Below are 15,988 nucleotides of genomic sequence, written 5' to 3' on the forward strand. Positions count from 1 at the left end.
ACAACATGAGCGTGGCGCCCTCTGGAGGCTGCTCAGGGATCTACAGACATCCGTGGATTTTAGTCTAGAAGTCAAATTTTTTCAATTTTCTATTTAAACTAGAACTCTGTTTCAATAAAAACTAATGTTTTAGGTTATTAAATCAACTTCCCTTCACGCTGTATCGTATGACATCAGGTTGTTTTAGACAATAACAGACTTTGGATAAATTAGCATTAGCAGCTCTGTGACAGCCAAGCTGCCCTCCTGTTTTAAGTGTTAATAGAATTTAAGGTCCATTTATGCAGAAGACGGGTACAGCTTTGTCTTCTGCGCTGGTTTTGCACAAAATTTGGTCAGTTTTCAGGGAGCTTAGCTATCCGTTGCTTGATGCAGAAGACGGAGCAATACCACCGGAAATTGTGGGGCAGTGCTGAGCAGAATAGCTCACATGAGACCAGCAAAAGAAACAAACCAGAGAAGAAGAGGATCAGGAAGGGAACGAAAAAGCAGAAGAAGAATGAAGATGAGGACAACGACTGTAGAAACTGCACGAGCTTATGAATGAAAACTGTATGAGAGTTTTTAGAGCATATTGGGTGGTTGGAAACAACCTAACACATTACCGCTGCTAAACGGGGTCTGAAACTAATGCCGGCTCACAGGACTGAACTTTGAACTCAGCACTGCCCCCTAGTGGAGGAACTGAATTAATAACCATGGCAACACAAAACAAGCATGGAAGGACGGTGACGTATGACAACGTTCGAAACGGATGCCGCTATTTACGAACGTAAGCGAGCACCAACGGACCTTTAAACCAATAATCTGTTCACCACCGACCAGACAAACCCGTCAAAGGCTGAAGAAAGAAACGTTCAAAAATGTTCAAAAAAATTCAGGATGGGGCAACAAAAGGCTGGAAAATTAGGCGGTACTAAAGACAACCCGTCAGAAACACTGGTGAAGTTAAACGTATCAAAGGAGCACCTGAGAGAGGCAGAGTCTCTCTGAAGTAAATATGGACAGAGGTTCAGCCATCTGTAAAAAACTGACTTAAAATTAATAAAAATACTTTATTGATCACACTAAGGGAAAAATTTTTGGCTCCAGATGAAACTATTCAGCCTAGAAACAGCACAACCACAAAGCAAGTCAATAGATAATTCTGCCATAAGAGCAGTAAGAACGAGTAAAAAGACAAACATCCACCAAAACCAAGAAAACAAGAAATAAAACCACTCTAATCTCAACCTCTCACCTCAAGCGAGGGTGGTATGCATCCTGTCCCTGACCAAACTATCTGCTCATGGAAAAAAGATTTATTCTGTTCATGCATGTAAACACAGGGTTGGAATAGCTTGTTCAGGGACGATGTAAACAGTACAGGTCTGATCAGAATTGTAACCTGATTGGAGAAATTCTGCTTATGGAAACACTCTGAAAGCCACAAATGCAGGTTAAAGCTCCATCATGCAGAGAAGAAGCCAGATGTGAACAGGATCCAGAACCAGCTTCTTCCGTCTTCTCTGGACCAAAGCTCATTTAAAATGGTCTGAGGCAAAGTGGAAACCTGGATGAAGATGTGAACTAGTTTGTGGAAAGCATGGACGGCGTGTCCTGCAGACTAAAGAGGAGAGGGAGCATCCAGCTTGTTATCAGTGGACAGGTGAAAAGCTGCATCTCTGATGGGATGGAGCTGCATTAGTGCCTATGGCGTGGGCAGCTTCCACATCTGTGAAGCTCCATCAATGCTGAAAAGTACATGGAGGCTTTAGAGCAACATCTGCTCCCATCCAGACAACGTCTCTTTCAGGGAAGGCCTTGCAGATTTCAGCAAGACGATGCTGAACCACATCCTGCATCCATCACAGCAGCATGGCTTCACAGGAGAAGAGTCCGGCTGCTGAACTGGCCTGCCTGCAGTCCAGACCTTTCACCCACTCCCTCAGCTGTTTCCAATCTGCTTACATCCAGCTTTCTAAACTGAAATTATCTGGCGGTCAAACATTCACTTTGTCTGGTGGCCAGGCAGCGTCCAATCAGAGAACAGGACAGACCGAAGCTCATTGGCATTCACCTCAACTTCACATATTACAGAGACGGAGAGACGGAGACACTGAAGGACAGCAGAGGACCAGAGAGAGACAGAGACGAGGGGAATGTTAAAATACAAACTGGATTGATTTATCAGGACACACACACACACACACACACACACACCCTCTGCTCTTTGTGAGGATGCTCATTAGCATAACACATGCTAACAACCCTCTCTGTAACCCCAGCCTAAACCTGGGTCTAACCTGAACCAAGTCTAAGACTTGATGGTGCGTGCTCGTCAGTGCTGCAGTCAGAGGACAAAACAGCAGCAAGAAGGGCAGACAGTGAAGGATTGTAGGATTTGTAGTTTTCTTCCTGGTCTTTCTCTGCAGCATCACCTTTAGCTGTGACTCTGGGTTACAAATCCAAACTTTTCCTTCTCAGAGGAGGGTTTCTGGTTTTTAGACGAGTCAAAAGTAGAACCACAGTTCCCACAACCCCCTGCTGCTTCCTGCATACCTGTGTCAGGCGCTGAGGTGGTGCTGCTCATCGGCCAGGCGGTGCTCAGCGATGTCACAGAGGCCAGCCAATCAGGCAGCTTTGTATAGGGTTGGGTGGGTGTGGCCAGAGAGGAGGAGGCAGGCGGAGCATTGGTGGTGGTGGTGGTGGTGATGGTGGCGGCTGTGCTTGGGATGTGGTACATGGTGTTGTTACTATGATTTCCTAAAGATGAGGTGACATTTTCTGTCTCAAACAAGGAGGAGGATGAGGAGTAAGGGTTGTTTGTGCTGTTGCTGTGGTAACCAGGGTTGCTGTCGGCGATGGGCTTTGGGGAGGGAAGGGGGCTGGAGTCCAGAAGGTTGCTGCCAAACATACCTGAAGAGGGAGATAGAGTCAGTTTTAAAATAGCAGGAAAGTTTAAAACCAACCATTTCTGTTGTGATGGGAGACGTGACATCGCTAGCTAACAACATGGACGAGCTTCGAGTGCTCACAGAGAATGCTGCATTATGTGTTTCACTAATGTTCCTACCAAAGTTCCTACAGATGTTCCTACCAAAGAACCTACAGGTGTGTCTACCAAAGAACCTACAGGTGTGCCTACCAAAGTTCCTACAGGTGTTCCTACCAAAGTTCCTACAGATGTCCCTACCAGTGTTCCTACAGGTGTTCCTACCAAAGTTCCTACAAGTGTGCCTACCAAAGTTCCTACAGATGTTCCTACCAAAGTTCCTACAGGTGTTCCTGCCAAAGTTCCTACAGATGTTCCTACCAAAGAACCTACAGGTGTGCCTACCAAAGTTCCTACAGGTGTTCCTACCAAAGTTCCTACAAGTGTGCCTACCAAAGTTCCTACAGATGTTCCTACCAAAGTTCCTACAGGTGTTCCTGCCAAAGTTCCTACAGATGTTCCTACAGGTGTTCCTGCCAAAGTTCCTACAGATGTTCCTACCAAAGTTCCTACAGGTGTTCCTGCCAAAGTACCTACAGATGTTCCTACCAAAGTGCCTACAGGTGTTCCTACCAAGGTTCCTGGAGATGTTCATGCTGATAATCATACATATGGTCCCACAGATGTTCATGGAGATGTTTCTAACAAGGTTCCTATTAATTTTCATACAGATGTTTCTATAAATGTGTCTATTAATTTCCATAGAAATGGTCCAATAAAATGTGAGATAAAAGGTCCTGATGGACTGAAAGTCAACGTGGTGGATGTGAGGAGAAGAACTGATGCTTGGTGACTCATTTTCACATCTCAGAAATCCACGCAACTGCTCTGTTTGTGTGTGTGACACATAAATGGATGCATCTGGCTGATCACCATGGCAACCGTGTCACTTTGACACAACTGTGTCTCATCAACATTTTGTGTCATTAAAAACGTAAAATGTAAAAACAAAACAAAAACACCCCGGTCACCTATCGGTGTGTGTGTTTGTGTTTCACTGCTGTGTACAAAACTGTAGCTGTCAACCCGCCAGGTGACCCACTGGTCTAAAGACTGGTTCTGGTTCTAGAGAAGCGGTTCTGGTTTTTGAAAAATGGTGGTCACATTGCTCCAGGGACTCACCGCCATATCTAGTGTGTCCATCAACCATTTGGTTTTCAGGGCTGAGGTCAGGGCTTTTTGGACCAGGAACAGAAAGAACTGGTTCAGAATCCAGTTCTGGGTCTGAACCAGCACTGACACCTTTGGCAGAAACTCCCCTAAAATAAAACAACATGAAGACTGACCTACTAGACACCTATCGTTAAATCAAAGTCCCCACCGCCCACTGGACCAGTTCCTCCTCTGTCCCTGCTTCGTCTGTACGACATGATAAATCATGTCCCTGCTTCGTCTGTACGACATGATAAATCATGTCCCTGCTTCGTCTGTACAACATGATAAAACATGTCCCTGCTTCGTCTGTACAACATGATAAATCATGTCCCTGCTTCGTCTGTACAACATGATAAAACCTGTCCCTGCTTCGTCTGTACAACATGATAAATCATGTCCCTGCTTCGTCTGTACAACATGATAAATCATGTCCCTGCTTCGTCTGTACGACATGATAAAACATGTCCCTGCTTCGTCTGTACAACATGATAAATCATGTCCCTGCTTCGTCTGTACGTCATGATAAAACATGTCCCTGCTTCGTCTGTATGACATTATAAATCATGTCCCTGCTTCGTCTGTACGACATGATAAGACATGTCCCTGCTACGCCTGCACGACATGATAAAACACATCCCTGCTTCGTCTGTACAACATGATAAAACATGTCCCTGCTTCGTCTGTACAACATGATAAAACACATCCCTGCTTCGTCTGTACAACATGATAAAACATGTCCCTGCTTCGTCTGTACAACATGATAAATCATGTCCCTGCTTCGTCTGTACAACATGATAAATCATGTCCCTGCTTCGTCTGTACGACATGATAAAAAAGGTCCTGCTTCGTCTGTCCGACATGATAAAACATGTCCCTGCTTCGTCTGTACGACATGATAAATCATGTCCCTGCTTCGTCTGTACAACATGATAAATCATGTCCCTGCTTCGTCTGTACGACATGATAAATCATGTCCCTGCTTCGTCTGTACAACATGATAAATCATGTCCCTGCTTCGTCTGTACGACATGATAAATCATGTCCCTGCTTCGTCTGTACAACATGATAAATCATGTCCCTGCTTCGTCTGTACAACATGATAAAACATGTCCCTGCTTCGTCTGTACAACATGATAAAACATGTCCCTGCTTCGTCTGTACAACATGATAAATCATGTCCCTGCTTCGTCTGTACAACATGATAAATCATGTCCCTGCTTCGTCTGTACGACATGATAAATCATGTCCCTGCTTCGTCTGTACGACATGATAAAAAAGGTCCTGCTTCGTCTGTCCGACATGATAAAAAAGGTCCTGCTTCGTCTGTCCGACATGATAAAACATGTCCCTGCTTCGTCTGTACGACATGATAAATCATGTCCCTGCTTCGTCTGTACGACATGATAAATCATGTCCCTGCTTCGTCTGTACGACATGATAAATCATGTCCCTGCTTCGTCTGTCCGACATGATAAAACATGTCCCTGCTTCGTCTGTACAACATGATAAATCATGTCCCTGCTTCGTCTGTACAACATGATAAAACATGTCCCTGCTTCGTCTGTACGACATGATAAAAAAGGTCCTGCTTCGTCTGTCCGACATGATAAAACATGTCCCTGCTTCGTCTGTACGACATAAATCATGTCCCTGCTTCGTCTGTACGACATGATAAATCATGTCCCTGCTTCGTCTGTACGACATGATAAAAAAGGTCCTGCTTCCTCTGTCCGACATGATAAAACATGTCCCTGCTTCGTCTGTACAACATGATAAATCATGTCCCTGCTTCGTCTGTACGACATGATAAAACATGTCCCTGCTTCATCTGTACGACATGATAAAAAAGGTCCTGCTTCGTCTGTCCGACATGATAAAACATGTCCCTGCTTCGTCTGTACGACATGATAAATCATGTCCCTGCTTCGTCTGTACGACATGATAAAACATGTCCCTGCTTCGTCTGTACGACATGATAAATCATGTCCCTGCTTCGTCTGTACGACATGATAAAACATGTCCCTGCTTCGTCTGTCCGTCATGATAAATCATGTCCCTGCTTCGTCTGTCCGTCATGATAAAACATGTCCCTGCTTCGTCTGTACAACATGATAAATCATGTCCCTGCTTCGTCTGTACAACATGATAAAACTTGTCCCTGTTTCTCTCTTACAGCGAAACTTGGACTGTTTTAATGCTAATGTTAAAGACGTAAAGCTAGAAGCAGGAAAAGACTGATTTGGAGCGGACTGTCCAGAGCAGAAAGAGCTGCAGAACACAATGGCCAATCCTTCACATCCTTGACACAACACTGAGGAAAGAACAGTTCAGTCAGAGGCTTCTTCACATAGCTGTAAGACAGACAGGTGATACCCATCATCCTCTGGAACAACATGGTGGATCTCAGGAACGTCCCTCTCTGCCTTCAAGCTCTTCAACACCGAGCTCACAGCGACTATGGAGTCCCGGGTCGGTTCTGGTTAAATGTATTGAAATAAAAACCCGACTTAACCTCAGCGGAAGGCATGAAGCTGAGAAAACATAGAAAGATACGCACCATTAAGTGCTTAATGGTGAGAGAAGACAACAGCTGCAGAGGAGGAACAACAGAAAAGAAGAAGAGGAGGAGGAGGAGGAGAACAGCCGACAGGCTTCAGAGGAGAAAAACTAATAAACTCATAGAAATGAGGAAAAATAGAAGAAAGAACAAAGAATGAGACAAAGGGAGGGTAAAACAAGAAGAAAAGAAAAGCAGAAAGAGGAGAGATGTGGAGAAGAGATAAAGAGAAGAAAGAAGGAAGAGCTGAGGAGGACGAGTGGAAGCAGAGAACAGAGGGATGAGAAGGAGGTCTGGATCTTTTACTACCTGTGTAAATATCTGAGATTCTTTCAGTTCAGCATGAGACTGCTGCTGATTGGCTAAGGGACATCCCGCTGTCATGGCAACCAGATCAAGCGTGCACACACACACACAAGGTATGTGTGTCATCTCTCCTCCTACACACTCGTGGAGCGTCTCATCCCTCCATTTTTTATCTCATTCATTCCCTTTTCTTTGAGAAGAGGAAGACGGGATGAAGGGAAGTATGAGGAGGAGTAAATGATGGATGAAAAGGGACAGATGCAGGAAAAAAAGAAAGTAAGAAGACTGAGGGATGGCAAGGAAGACAGGAAGTATAAAAGGGATGAAAGAAAAGGCTAAATAAAGACTGTATGAGGAAGGAAACGGAAAGAAGTAAACAAGTGAGAAAGACAACAAAAATAAAATGAGAGAAGCGAGATTAAAGGATAAAAAAAGTTGAAAGAAGAAAAAATAAAAAGGCAACAAGGAAAGAATGGGATGAAGGAAGCAAGGAAGGAAGGAAGGAAGAAAGGAAGAGTGGTTGAAATAAAACTTTTTTAGTTTTACCAAACTAACTATTCATCCTCCATCTTCTCCTCCCTCCCACCTCATCTCCCTCCTCCTTCCCCTCTCTGTCCATCCCTCCATCATCACAGTTCCTTCCACAGAGAGGATGTGTGTGTGCATGTGTGGTTTTATGCGTGTGCGTGGGTACCGTGTGGTTTAAAGCATGTGCGTGGGTACCGTGTGGTTTAAAGCGTGTGCGTGGGTACCGTGTGGTTTAAAGCATGTGCGTGGGTACCGTGTGGTTTAAAGCGTGTGCGTGGGTACCGTGTGGTTTTATGCGTGTGCGTGGGTACCGTGTGGTTTAAAGCGTGTGCATGGGTACCGTGTGGTTTTATGCGTGTGCGTGGGTACCGTGTGGTTTTTTGAGTGTGCATGGGTACCCGTGTGGTTTTATGCGTGTGCGTGGGTACCGTGTGGTTTTATGCATGTGCATGGGTACCAGGTGGTTTTATGCGTGTGCGTGGGTACCGTGTGGTTTTATGCGTGTGCGTGGGTACCGTGTGGTTTTATGCGTGTGCGTGGGTACCGTGGGTACCGTGTGGTTTTATGCGTGTGCACCGTGTAGTTTTATGCGTGTGCGTGGGTACCGTGTGGTTTTATGCGTGTGCGTGGGTACCGTGTGGTTTTATGCGTGTGCGTGGGTACCGTGTGGTTTTATGCGTGTGCGTGGGTACCGTGTGGTTTAAAGCGTGTGCGTGGGTACCGTGTGGTTTTATGCGTGTGCGTGGGTACCGTGTGGTTTAAAGCGTGTGCATGGGTACCGTGTGGTTTTATGCGTGTGCGTGGGTACCGTGTGGTTTAAAGCGTGTGCATGGGTACCGTGTGGTTTTATGCGTGTGCGTGGGTACCGTGTGGTTTTTTGAGTGTGCATGGGTACCCGTGTGGTTTTATGCGTGTGCGTGGGTACCGTGTGGTTTTATGCATGTGCATGGGTACCAGGTGGTTTTATGCGTGTGCGTGGGTACCGTGTGGTTTTATGCGTGTGCGTGGGTACCGTGTGGTTTTATGCGTGTGCGTGGGTACCGTGGGTACCGTGTGGTTTTATGCGTGTGCACCGTGTAGTTTTATGCGTGTGCGTGGGTACCGTGTGGTTTTATGCGTGTGCGTGGGTACCGTGTGGTTTTATGCGTGTGCGTGGGTACCGTGTGGTTTAAAGCGTGTGCGTGGGTACCGTGTGGTTTTATGCGTGTGCGTGGGTACCGTGTGGTTTAAAGCGTGTGCATGGGTACCGTGTGGTTTTATGCGTGTGCATGGGTACCGTGTGGTTTTATGCGTGTGCGTGGGTACCGTGTGGTTTAAAGCGTGTGCGTGGGTACCGTGTGGTTTTATGCGTGTGCGTGGGTACCGTGTGGTTTTATGCGTGTGCGTGGGTACCGTGTGGTTTTTTGAGTGTGCGTGGGTACCCGTGTGGTTTTATGCGTGTGCGTGGGTACCAGGTGGTTTTATGCGTGTGCGTGGGTACCAGGTGGTTTTATGCGTGTGCGTGGGTACCAGGTGGTTTTATGCGTGTGCTTGGGTACCGTGTGGTTTTATGCGTGTGCGTGGGTACCGTGTGGTTTTATGCATGTGCGTGGGTACCGTGTGGTTTTATGTGTGTGCGTGGGTACCCTGTGGTTTTATGTGTGTGCGTGGGTACCGTGTGGTTTTATGTGTGTGCGTGGGTACCGTGTGGTTTTATGTGTGTGCGTGGGTACCGGTGAGGGCCAGGACCAGCAGCAGCATCCCGGCCAGCAGGCTCACGGTGGGAATCAGGATGTAGAGCAGAAGCCGGAGCTGACTGGTGGATCGGAGCTTGTGAGGACACGTCTCCCCGCCCATCCTCGCCTCGGGTCCTCGAGTCTGGGGAGGTGGGGGACACATTGAGACCGGGTCAGAGACACCTCAGGGTGTGGGTCATGGTGAGGATGCGTGGAGGTCTGTGGCCCTTTAAGGCCCCCCCCATCACACCCAGGTTATTTATACTGGGCGGTGGGGGGGTAGATGGGGGGCTCTCAGAGTTTCCGTTGGACTCGTCTGAGTTATTTTTGAGGCGATGTGACGACGAGACGACACTTGACACCACACAACAGCCTCCCTGCTTTAAACACTGCTCGCTCCACCACCCTCTCTCTCTCGCTGTTCAGTCCATCGATCAATAACCCGATTGATGGACTGATTCCACCTCCAGACACCGACTCTGTGTGTCAACACCAACAGCTGATGGTAAACTTTCCACCTGAGGGTTAAAAAATCACATGATGGAAATCGAACAACAAACAAACATCATGGCCGCCTCAGTCTGAAGCTGTCAGGTCCTTTCTTCAGCAGATTGAAATCTTCACTTTATCATGAGAAGTTCAGCTTATTTGATCAGATTTGTTCCCTATAAATCCCAGAAAATGAGAGCAGCTGCTGGAAATCTGCTGTTTAGTCTGATCACATGTAAAGTTTTAGTTCTTACCTGCTCAGGTACAACCTCCAAACTGTTGTTTCTATTATTCTTGTCATAAAGATTTGTCATGATATTTAATCCGAGACCATAAAATCTGACTTTTCTCCTTTTTTTAGTTAAAAAATACTGATTACAACGTCCTCCTCCATCATCCTGGGTCGGGATCCAGAATTCCTCTGACCACTGATCTTTCTAAAGCCCCGTTTCCACTGAGTGGTACAGTTTGCATTGGTTTGTTTTGGAAAGATAAAGTTAGGGTTGGTATGTTTCGGATCGGTATGGTACAGACTGGTATGGTTGGGGTTGGTATAGTTCAGGCTGGAATGGTTTCGGCTGCTATGGTTCAGGTTGGTATGGTTCAGATAGGTATGGGCCGTGTTACTATGGTTTGGATTGGTACGGTTTGCGTTGGTGTAGTTTGGATAGATAAGGTTCGGATCAGTATGGTTCTGATTGGTATGGTTTGGATTGGTACGGTTTGGTATGGTAAGGATTGGTATGGTTGGGGTTGGTATAGTTCAGGTTGGTATGGTTTCGGCTGCTATGGTTCGGGTTGGTATGGTTCAGATAGGTACGGGTCACGTTGGTATGGTTTGGATTGGTATGGTTTGCGTTGGTGTGGTTTGGATAGATAAGATTCAGATCAGTATGGTACAGATTGCTATGGTTTGGATTGGTTTGGTATGGTAAGGATTGGTATGGTTGGGGTTGGTATAGTTCAGGTTGGTATGGTTTCGGCTGCTATGGTTCAGGTTGGTATGGTTTCGGCTGCTATGGTTCGGGTTGGTATGGTTCAGATAGTTACGGTTTGCGTTGGTGTGGTTTGGATAAATAAGGTTCGGATCAGTATGGTACAGATTGGTATGGTTGGGGTTGGTATAGTTCAGGTTGGTATGGTTCAGATAATTACGGGTTGCGTTGGTATGGTTTGGATCGGTACGGTTTGGTTTGGTATAGTAAGGATTGGTATGGTTGGGGTCGGTATAGTTCAGGTTGGTATCGTTTTGGCTGCTATGGTTCGGGTTGTTATGGTTTGAATCAGTATGGTTTGGATCGGTATGGTTCCGGTTAGTACGGTTTGGACCTCTATGGTACAGGCTGGTATGGTTAAAATGGTCCAACCTGGTTAGGCAAGCATTTCCACACCTGATGTGTTTCCACAGCAACCGTATCCTTACATAGCAGGTAGCGTTTCAGCAGGATGGTCATGCATTGGCTACGTAGCAGCGTGACGTCTTCGCGGTGCGACATCTTCCTGGAGTTCTGAGGAGGAAGAAGACGACCCAGAAACAGAGGGGAATGGTGGACATCCAGCAGGTTTTCTTCTTTCTTCTTCTTTTGTGGCATAAACGACAATGAATCCTCCGTATACTTAAACATGGAGCCGTTCCTGCTTTCTTCTTATTGCCCAGGCACACAGGAAGTCACGTTTTCCACCACTCAGAGGGTAGCGGTGTCTCAAGCTCCACCCTAAAAAAGAACCATACCGAACCACCAGACCGCTCAGTGGAAACGGGGCGTAGCACCTTATTGTTTTTGGTTAGTCTGAATAACTAGACCCCTTCAGAGGTTTAGCTCAGCTGTGGCCTTACGCTGCGATGAACGTATTAGCTCTGACCTGACAAGAACAAACAAGAGGAAAAAGGAAATAAACATTCAACAAAAACAGAAAAATCAGCTGCTACACTTGCAGAGAACCTTAAGGCTGCTGCCATAAAGCAGAGCAGACAATCACTGGGAGCACCACTAAGAGGACAACCAGAGGAAACCACGAATAAACATACTGTTGCTAATCTGGCTTCCTCGCCTCTTCTCTGGGTCAGAGGTCTAGAACTCCAGCATGTTTTACTGGACTTAAATTCTCTGCTATGTAAAGTTTGAAATATTAATGCAGTTTCCTTTTATTTATTAATTCTTACTGTTATTATCATTATAATTTCCCTTTGAGGATTAATAAAGAATTTTTATTTGTCTGAGAGTAAATTTATACATTTATTTAATGTCAAAGACTAAAAATGGAAGAATTGTGTTTGTTAAAAGGCAAATCCTCAGCTTTTACCAGGTAAGAAATGAGCAGAACCACCAGGCTGGAGGAGAAAATCCCATTTTACTGGACAAACAGCTGGAGATGATTATTCTTTGGTACTGAACCCTCATCTCGGTGTTCTGACTCGGTCCAAGCTGCCGTGTTGGTGAATAAACTCATCAGAAGAAACTTCAGAGAAGGTTTCAGAGGTTGTTCCAGCAGCAGAGAAGGAAAATAAAGCGATTATGGAGCGTGAAAGAGGCGGCTGAACCCTCTGCTTACGATTACATTCCTGTAACTGATTAAGGTCTCAGACTTCAACCGTTTCTGGATTATCTGCAGAATAATCTACACCATGGAGGGGTAAACAACAACAACCTGAAATCATCCACAACCACATTTAAACTGTTCAATAAAACCATGAATGAAATACAGAAAGTTTCCAGAAGAGTTTGACCTCGGTGGTGTGTTCACTGCCAGGGGATTCATCTGTAAAAAGCAGCTTGGTTCAGGTTTACTGTCCAGCAGGTTGGAGATGATCTGAGAAATGATTCACCTGTAATCTGTTAGAGAACATCACATTTTCACCGCTGAGGACACAGACATGATGAGACAGAGGACAGACCGAGGACAGCGGGGACAGGAGGTAGAGAGAGCTCCACGGACACAGAGAGAGAGAGACTCACCGTCGCAGCTGCCGCTCCGCTGAAGGTGACACGCGGGAAGGTCTCCCTCCGCGCGGACAACATGACCTGCTGCTGCCCGCCGCCGAGCGCGAGACCATCCCTCTGTCTGCCGCCCGCGAGCTGCTCCGCTAACTAACCGAGCACGAGACCCGCTGGCTCCGCCCCGCCGCTCTCTCTCTCCGTTCACTGCCAGCGCCGCTCCACCACTCCTCTCTCCCTCACACACACACGCGCGCGGACGCACGCAGCTCAGGTAGTCTGCACGTGAGGAGGCCTTAACGTGGGACTCCGCGCACGCGCACACACACATATTAAAGCGCGTGGGTCCCCAGTCTATAGTTTCCCTAAATGTTTTTAAATCGCTCAGTTACATGACCCTCAAACGCAACACTACACTGACAGTTCAAACTGATGCTGCGTTCACTGACTCTTACTAACGGGTGAGTTAGTAGGCTAAGAGTCAGTCAGAGAACAAGTATTTACAAGTTCAGCAGTTCAGAAAAAAGAAAAACTATTCAGACTGCTGCAGCACAGTCACCGAACCCCTGGACTCCTTTGTTAAGTCCAGGGTCTGCTCGGTGACTGCCAGGGGTCCAGGTCCTCATCATAAAATGATTCTTTAAATTTATAAAATGATTTGCTGGGTTAAATTTATAAAATGATTTGCTGGTTTAAATTTATAAAATGATTTTCTGGGTTAAATTTATAAAATGATTTGCTGGGTTAAATTTATAAAATGATTTGCTGGGTTAAATTTATAAAATGATTTGCTGGTTTAAATTTATAAAATGATTTGCTGGGTTAAATTTATAAAATGATTTGCTGGTTTCAGATCCCCCAGACCCTGAAAGTGGTCTTTCATAATGAATTACAACAGCATAATAATAATAATAATAATAATAATAATAATAATAATAATAATAATAATAGTAATAATAATAATAATACATTTTATTTAAAAGCGCCTTTCAAAACACCCAAGGACACTGTACAAAGGAACATTAAAATAGTTTAAAAACCACTATGTACAGAACAAACATTAAAACAGTTAAAACAATAAGTACAAAACTAAGCAGAATGGAGGACAACAGAAAGATGGAGAATGACTAGATGGCATAGGACTGTCTGAACAAATGTGTTTTGAGTTGTGATTTGAAGAGAGGAAGAGAGTCTATGGTACGGATGTCAGGGGGAAGAGAGTTCCAGAGCAGTGGGGAGCAGAGCGGCTGAATGCTCGGCTCCCCATGGTGGCGAGACGGGCAGGGGGGACAAAAAACTGGAGAGAAGAGGAGGAGCGAAGTGAACGGATCGGAGTGGCAATGTGCAGGAGATCAGATATATATGGAGGAGCCAGATGGTGGAGTGCTTTGAATGTAATGAGGAGAATTTTAAAGTTAATTCTTTGTTTTACGGGGAGCCAGTGAAGTTGTTGTAAGATGGGGGTGATGTGGTGAGTAGTAGGGGTCTGTGTAATGATGCGTGCTGCAGAGTTTTGGAGGAGCTGCAGTTTCTGGAGGGATTTATTGGGGAGACCAAAGAGAAGAGAGTTGCAGTAGTCAATCCGGGAAGTAACAAGACTGTGGACGAGGATGGCAGTGGTGTGGGGGGTGAGGGAGGGACGGAGACGAGAAATGTTTCTTAAGTGAAAATATGCAGACCGGGTGATACTGTTAATGTGGGAATGAAAAGAGAGTGTGCTGTCGAGGACGACACCCAGACTCTTTACCTGAGGGGAGGGAAGGACAGTTGAATTGTTTATGGAAATTGGATAACTGTTAGATTTGGAGAGAGTGTGGGGCGTGCTACCAGGAGGACTTCTGTTTTAGAACTGTTGAGTTTGAGGAAGTTGGATGAAAACCAAGAATGAATTTCTTGTAAACAGATGGTGAGGGAGGTTGGTGGAAGTGAAGAGGACTTTCTTTTCTTCTCTACGATCATAGCTGATGTCTTTCCTCCTTGGCTTATGTCTTTTCTTCCTTCTCTACGATCGTGGCTGATGTCTTTCCTCCCTGGCTGATGTCTTTCCATTCTTCTCTACGATCGTGGCTGATGTCTGTTCCTCCCTGGCTGATGTCTTTCCTCATTGGCTGATGTCTTTCCTCCTTGGCTGATGTCTTTCCTCCCTGGCTGATGTCTATCCTCCTTGGCTGATGTCTTTCCTCCCTGGCTGATGTCTATCCTTTCTTCTCTACGATCATAGCTGATGTCTTTTCTCTTTGGCTGATGTCTTTCCTCCCTGGCTGATGTCTTTCCTTCCTTCTCTACGATCGTGGCTGATGTCTTTCCTCCCTGGCTGATGTCTTTCCTTCCTTCTCTACGATCGTGGCTGATGTCTTTCCTCCCTGGCTGATGTCTATCCTTTCTTCTCTACGATCATAGCGAATGTCTTTCCTCCTTGGCTTATGTCTTTTCTTCCTTCTCTACGATCGTGGCTGATGTCTTTCCTCCTTGGCTGATGTCTTTCCTTCCTTCTCTACGATCGTGGATGATGTCTTTCCTCCCTGGCTGATGTCTATCCTTTCTTCTCTACGATCATAGCGAATGTCTTTCCTCCTTGGCTTATGTCTTTTCTTCCTTCTCTACGATCATAGATGATGTCTTTCCTCCTTGGCTGATGTCTTTCCTTCCTTCTCTACGATCGTAGCTGATGTCTTTCCTCCTTGGCTGATGTCTTTCCTTCCTTCTCTACGATTGTAGCTGATGTCTTTCCTCCTTGGCTGATGTCTTTCCTTCCTTCTCTACGATCGTAGCTGATGTCTTTCCTCCTTGGCTGATGTCTTTCCTTCCTTCTCTACGATCGTGGCTGATGTCTTTCCTCCTTGGCTGATGTCTTTCCTTCCTTCTCTACGATCGTAGCTGATGTCTTTCCTTCCTTCTCTACGATCGTAGCTGATGTCTTTCCTCCTTGGCTGATGTCTTTTTCTTCTCTACGATCGTAGCTGTTGTCTTTCCTCCTTGGCTGATGTCTTTCCTTCCTTCTCTACGATCGTAGCTGATGTCTTTCCTCCTTGGCTGATGTCTTTCCTTCCTTCTCTACGATCGTAGCTGATGTCTTTCCTCCTTGGCTGATGTCTTTCCTTCCTTCTCTACGATCGTGGCTGATGTCTTTCCTCCCTGGCTGATGTCTTTCCTTCCTTCTCTACGATCGTGGCTGATGTCTTTCCTCCCTAGCTGATGTCTTTTTCTTCTCTACGATCGTGGCTGATGTCTCTCCTTCTTGGCTGATGTCTTTCCTTCCTTCTCTACGATCGTAGCTGATGTCTTTCCTCCTTGGCTGATGTCTTTCCTTCCTTCTCTACGATCGTAG

General features: G+C 45.8%; 2 protein-coding genes across 2 annotated transcripts in view; one reads left to right on the plus strand and one right to left on the minus strand.

Moving 5' to 3' along the window:
* The window catches only part of LOC121640546 (atrial natriuretic peptide-converting enzyme-like), a 34,229-nt gene extending 21,423 nt beyond the window's left edge, over positions 1-12,806 (minus strand). The window contains 3 exon segments of the mRNA XM_041986371.1: positions 2,542-2,898; positions 9,233-9,377; positions 12,682-12,806. Of these exon segments, the coding sequence (XP_041842305.1) occupies positions 2,542-2,898; positions 9,233-9,377; positions 12,682-12,744 (565 nt within the window). The 5' untranslated portion in view covers positions 12,745-12,806.
* LOC121640417 overlaps positions 1-15,988 on the plus strand; it is a 1,195,287-nt gene that overhangs the window by 279,627 nt on the left and 899,672 nt on the right. The window lies entirely within an intron of this gene.

Source organism: Melanotaenia boesemani, chromosome 5 (assembly GCF_017639745.1).
Source record: "Melanotaenia boesemani isolate fMelBoe1 chromosome 5, fMelBoe1.pri, whole genome shotgun sequence".
Taxonomy (NCBI): Eukaryota; Metazoa; Chordata; class Actinopteri; order Atheriniformes; family Melanotaeniidae; genus Melanotaenia; species Melanotaenia boesemani.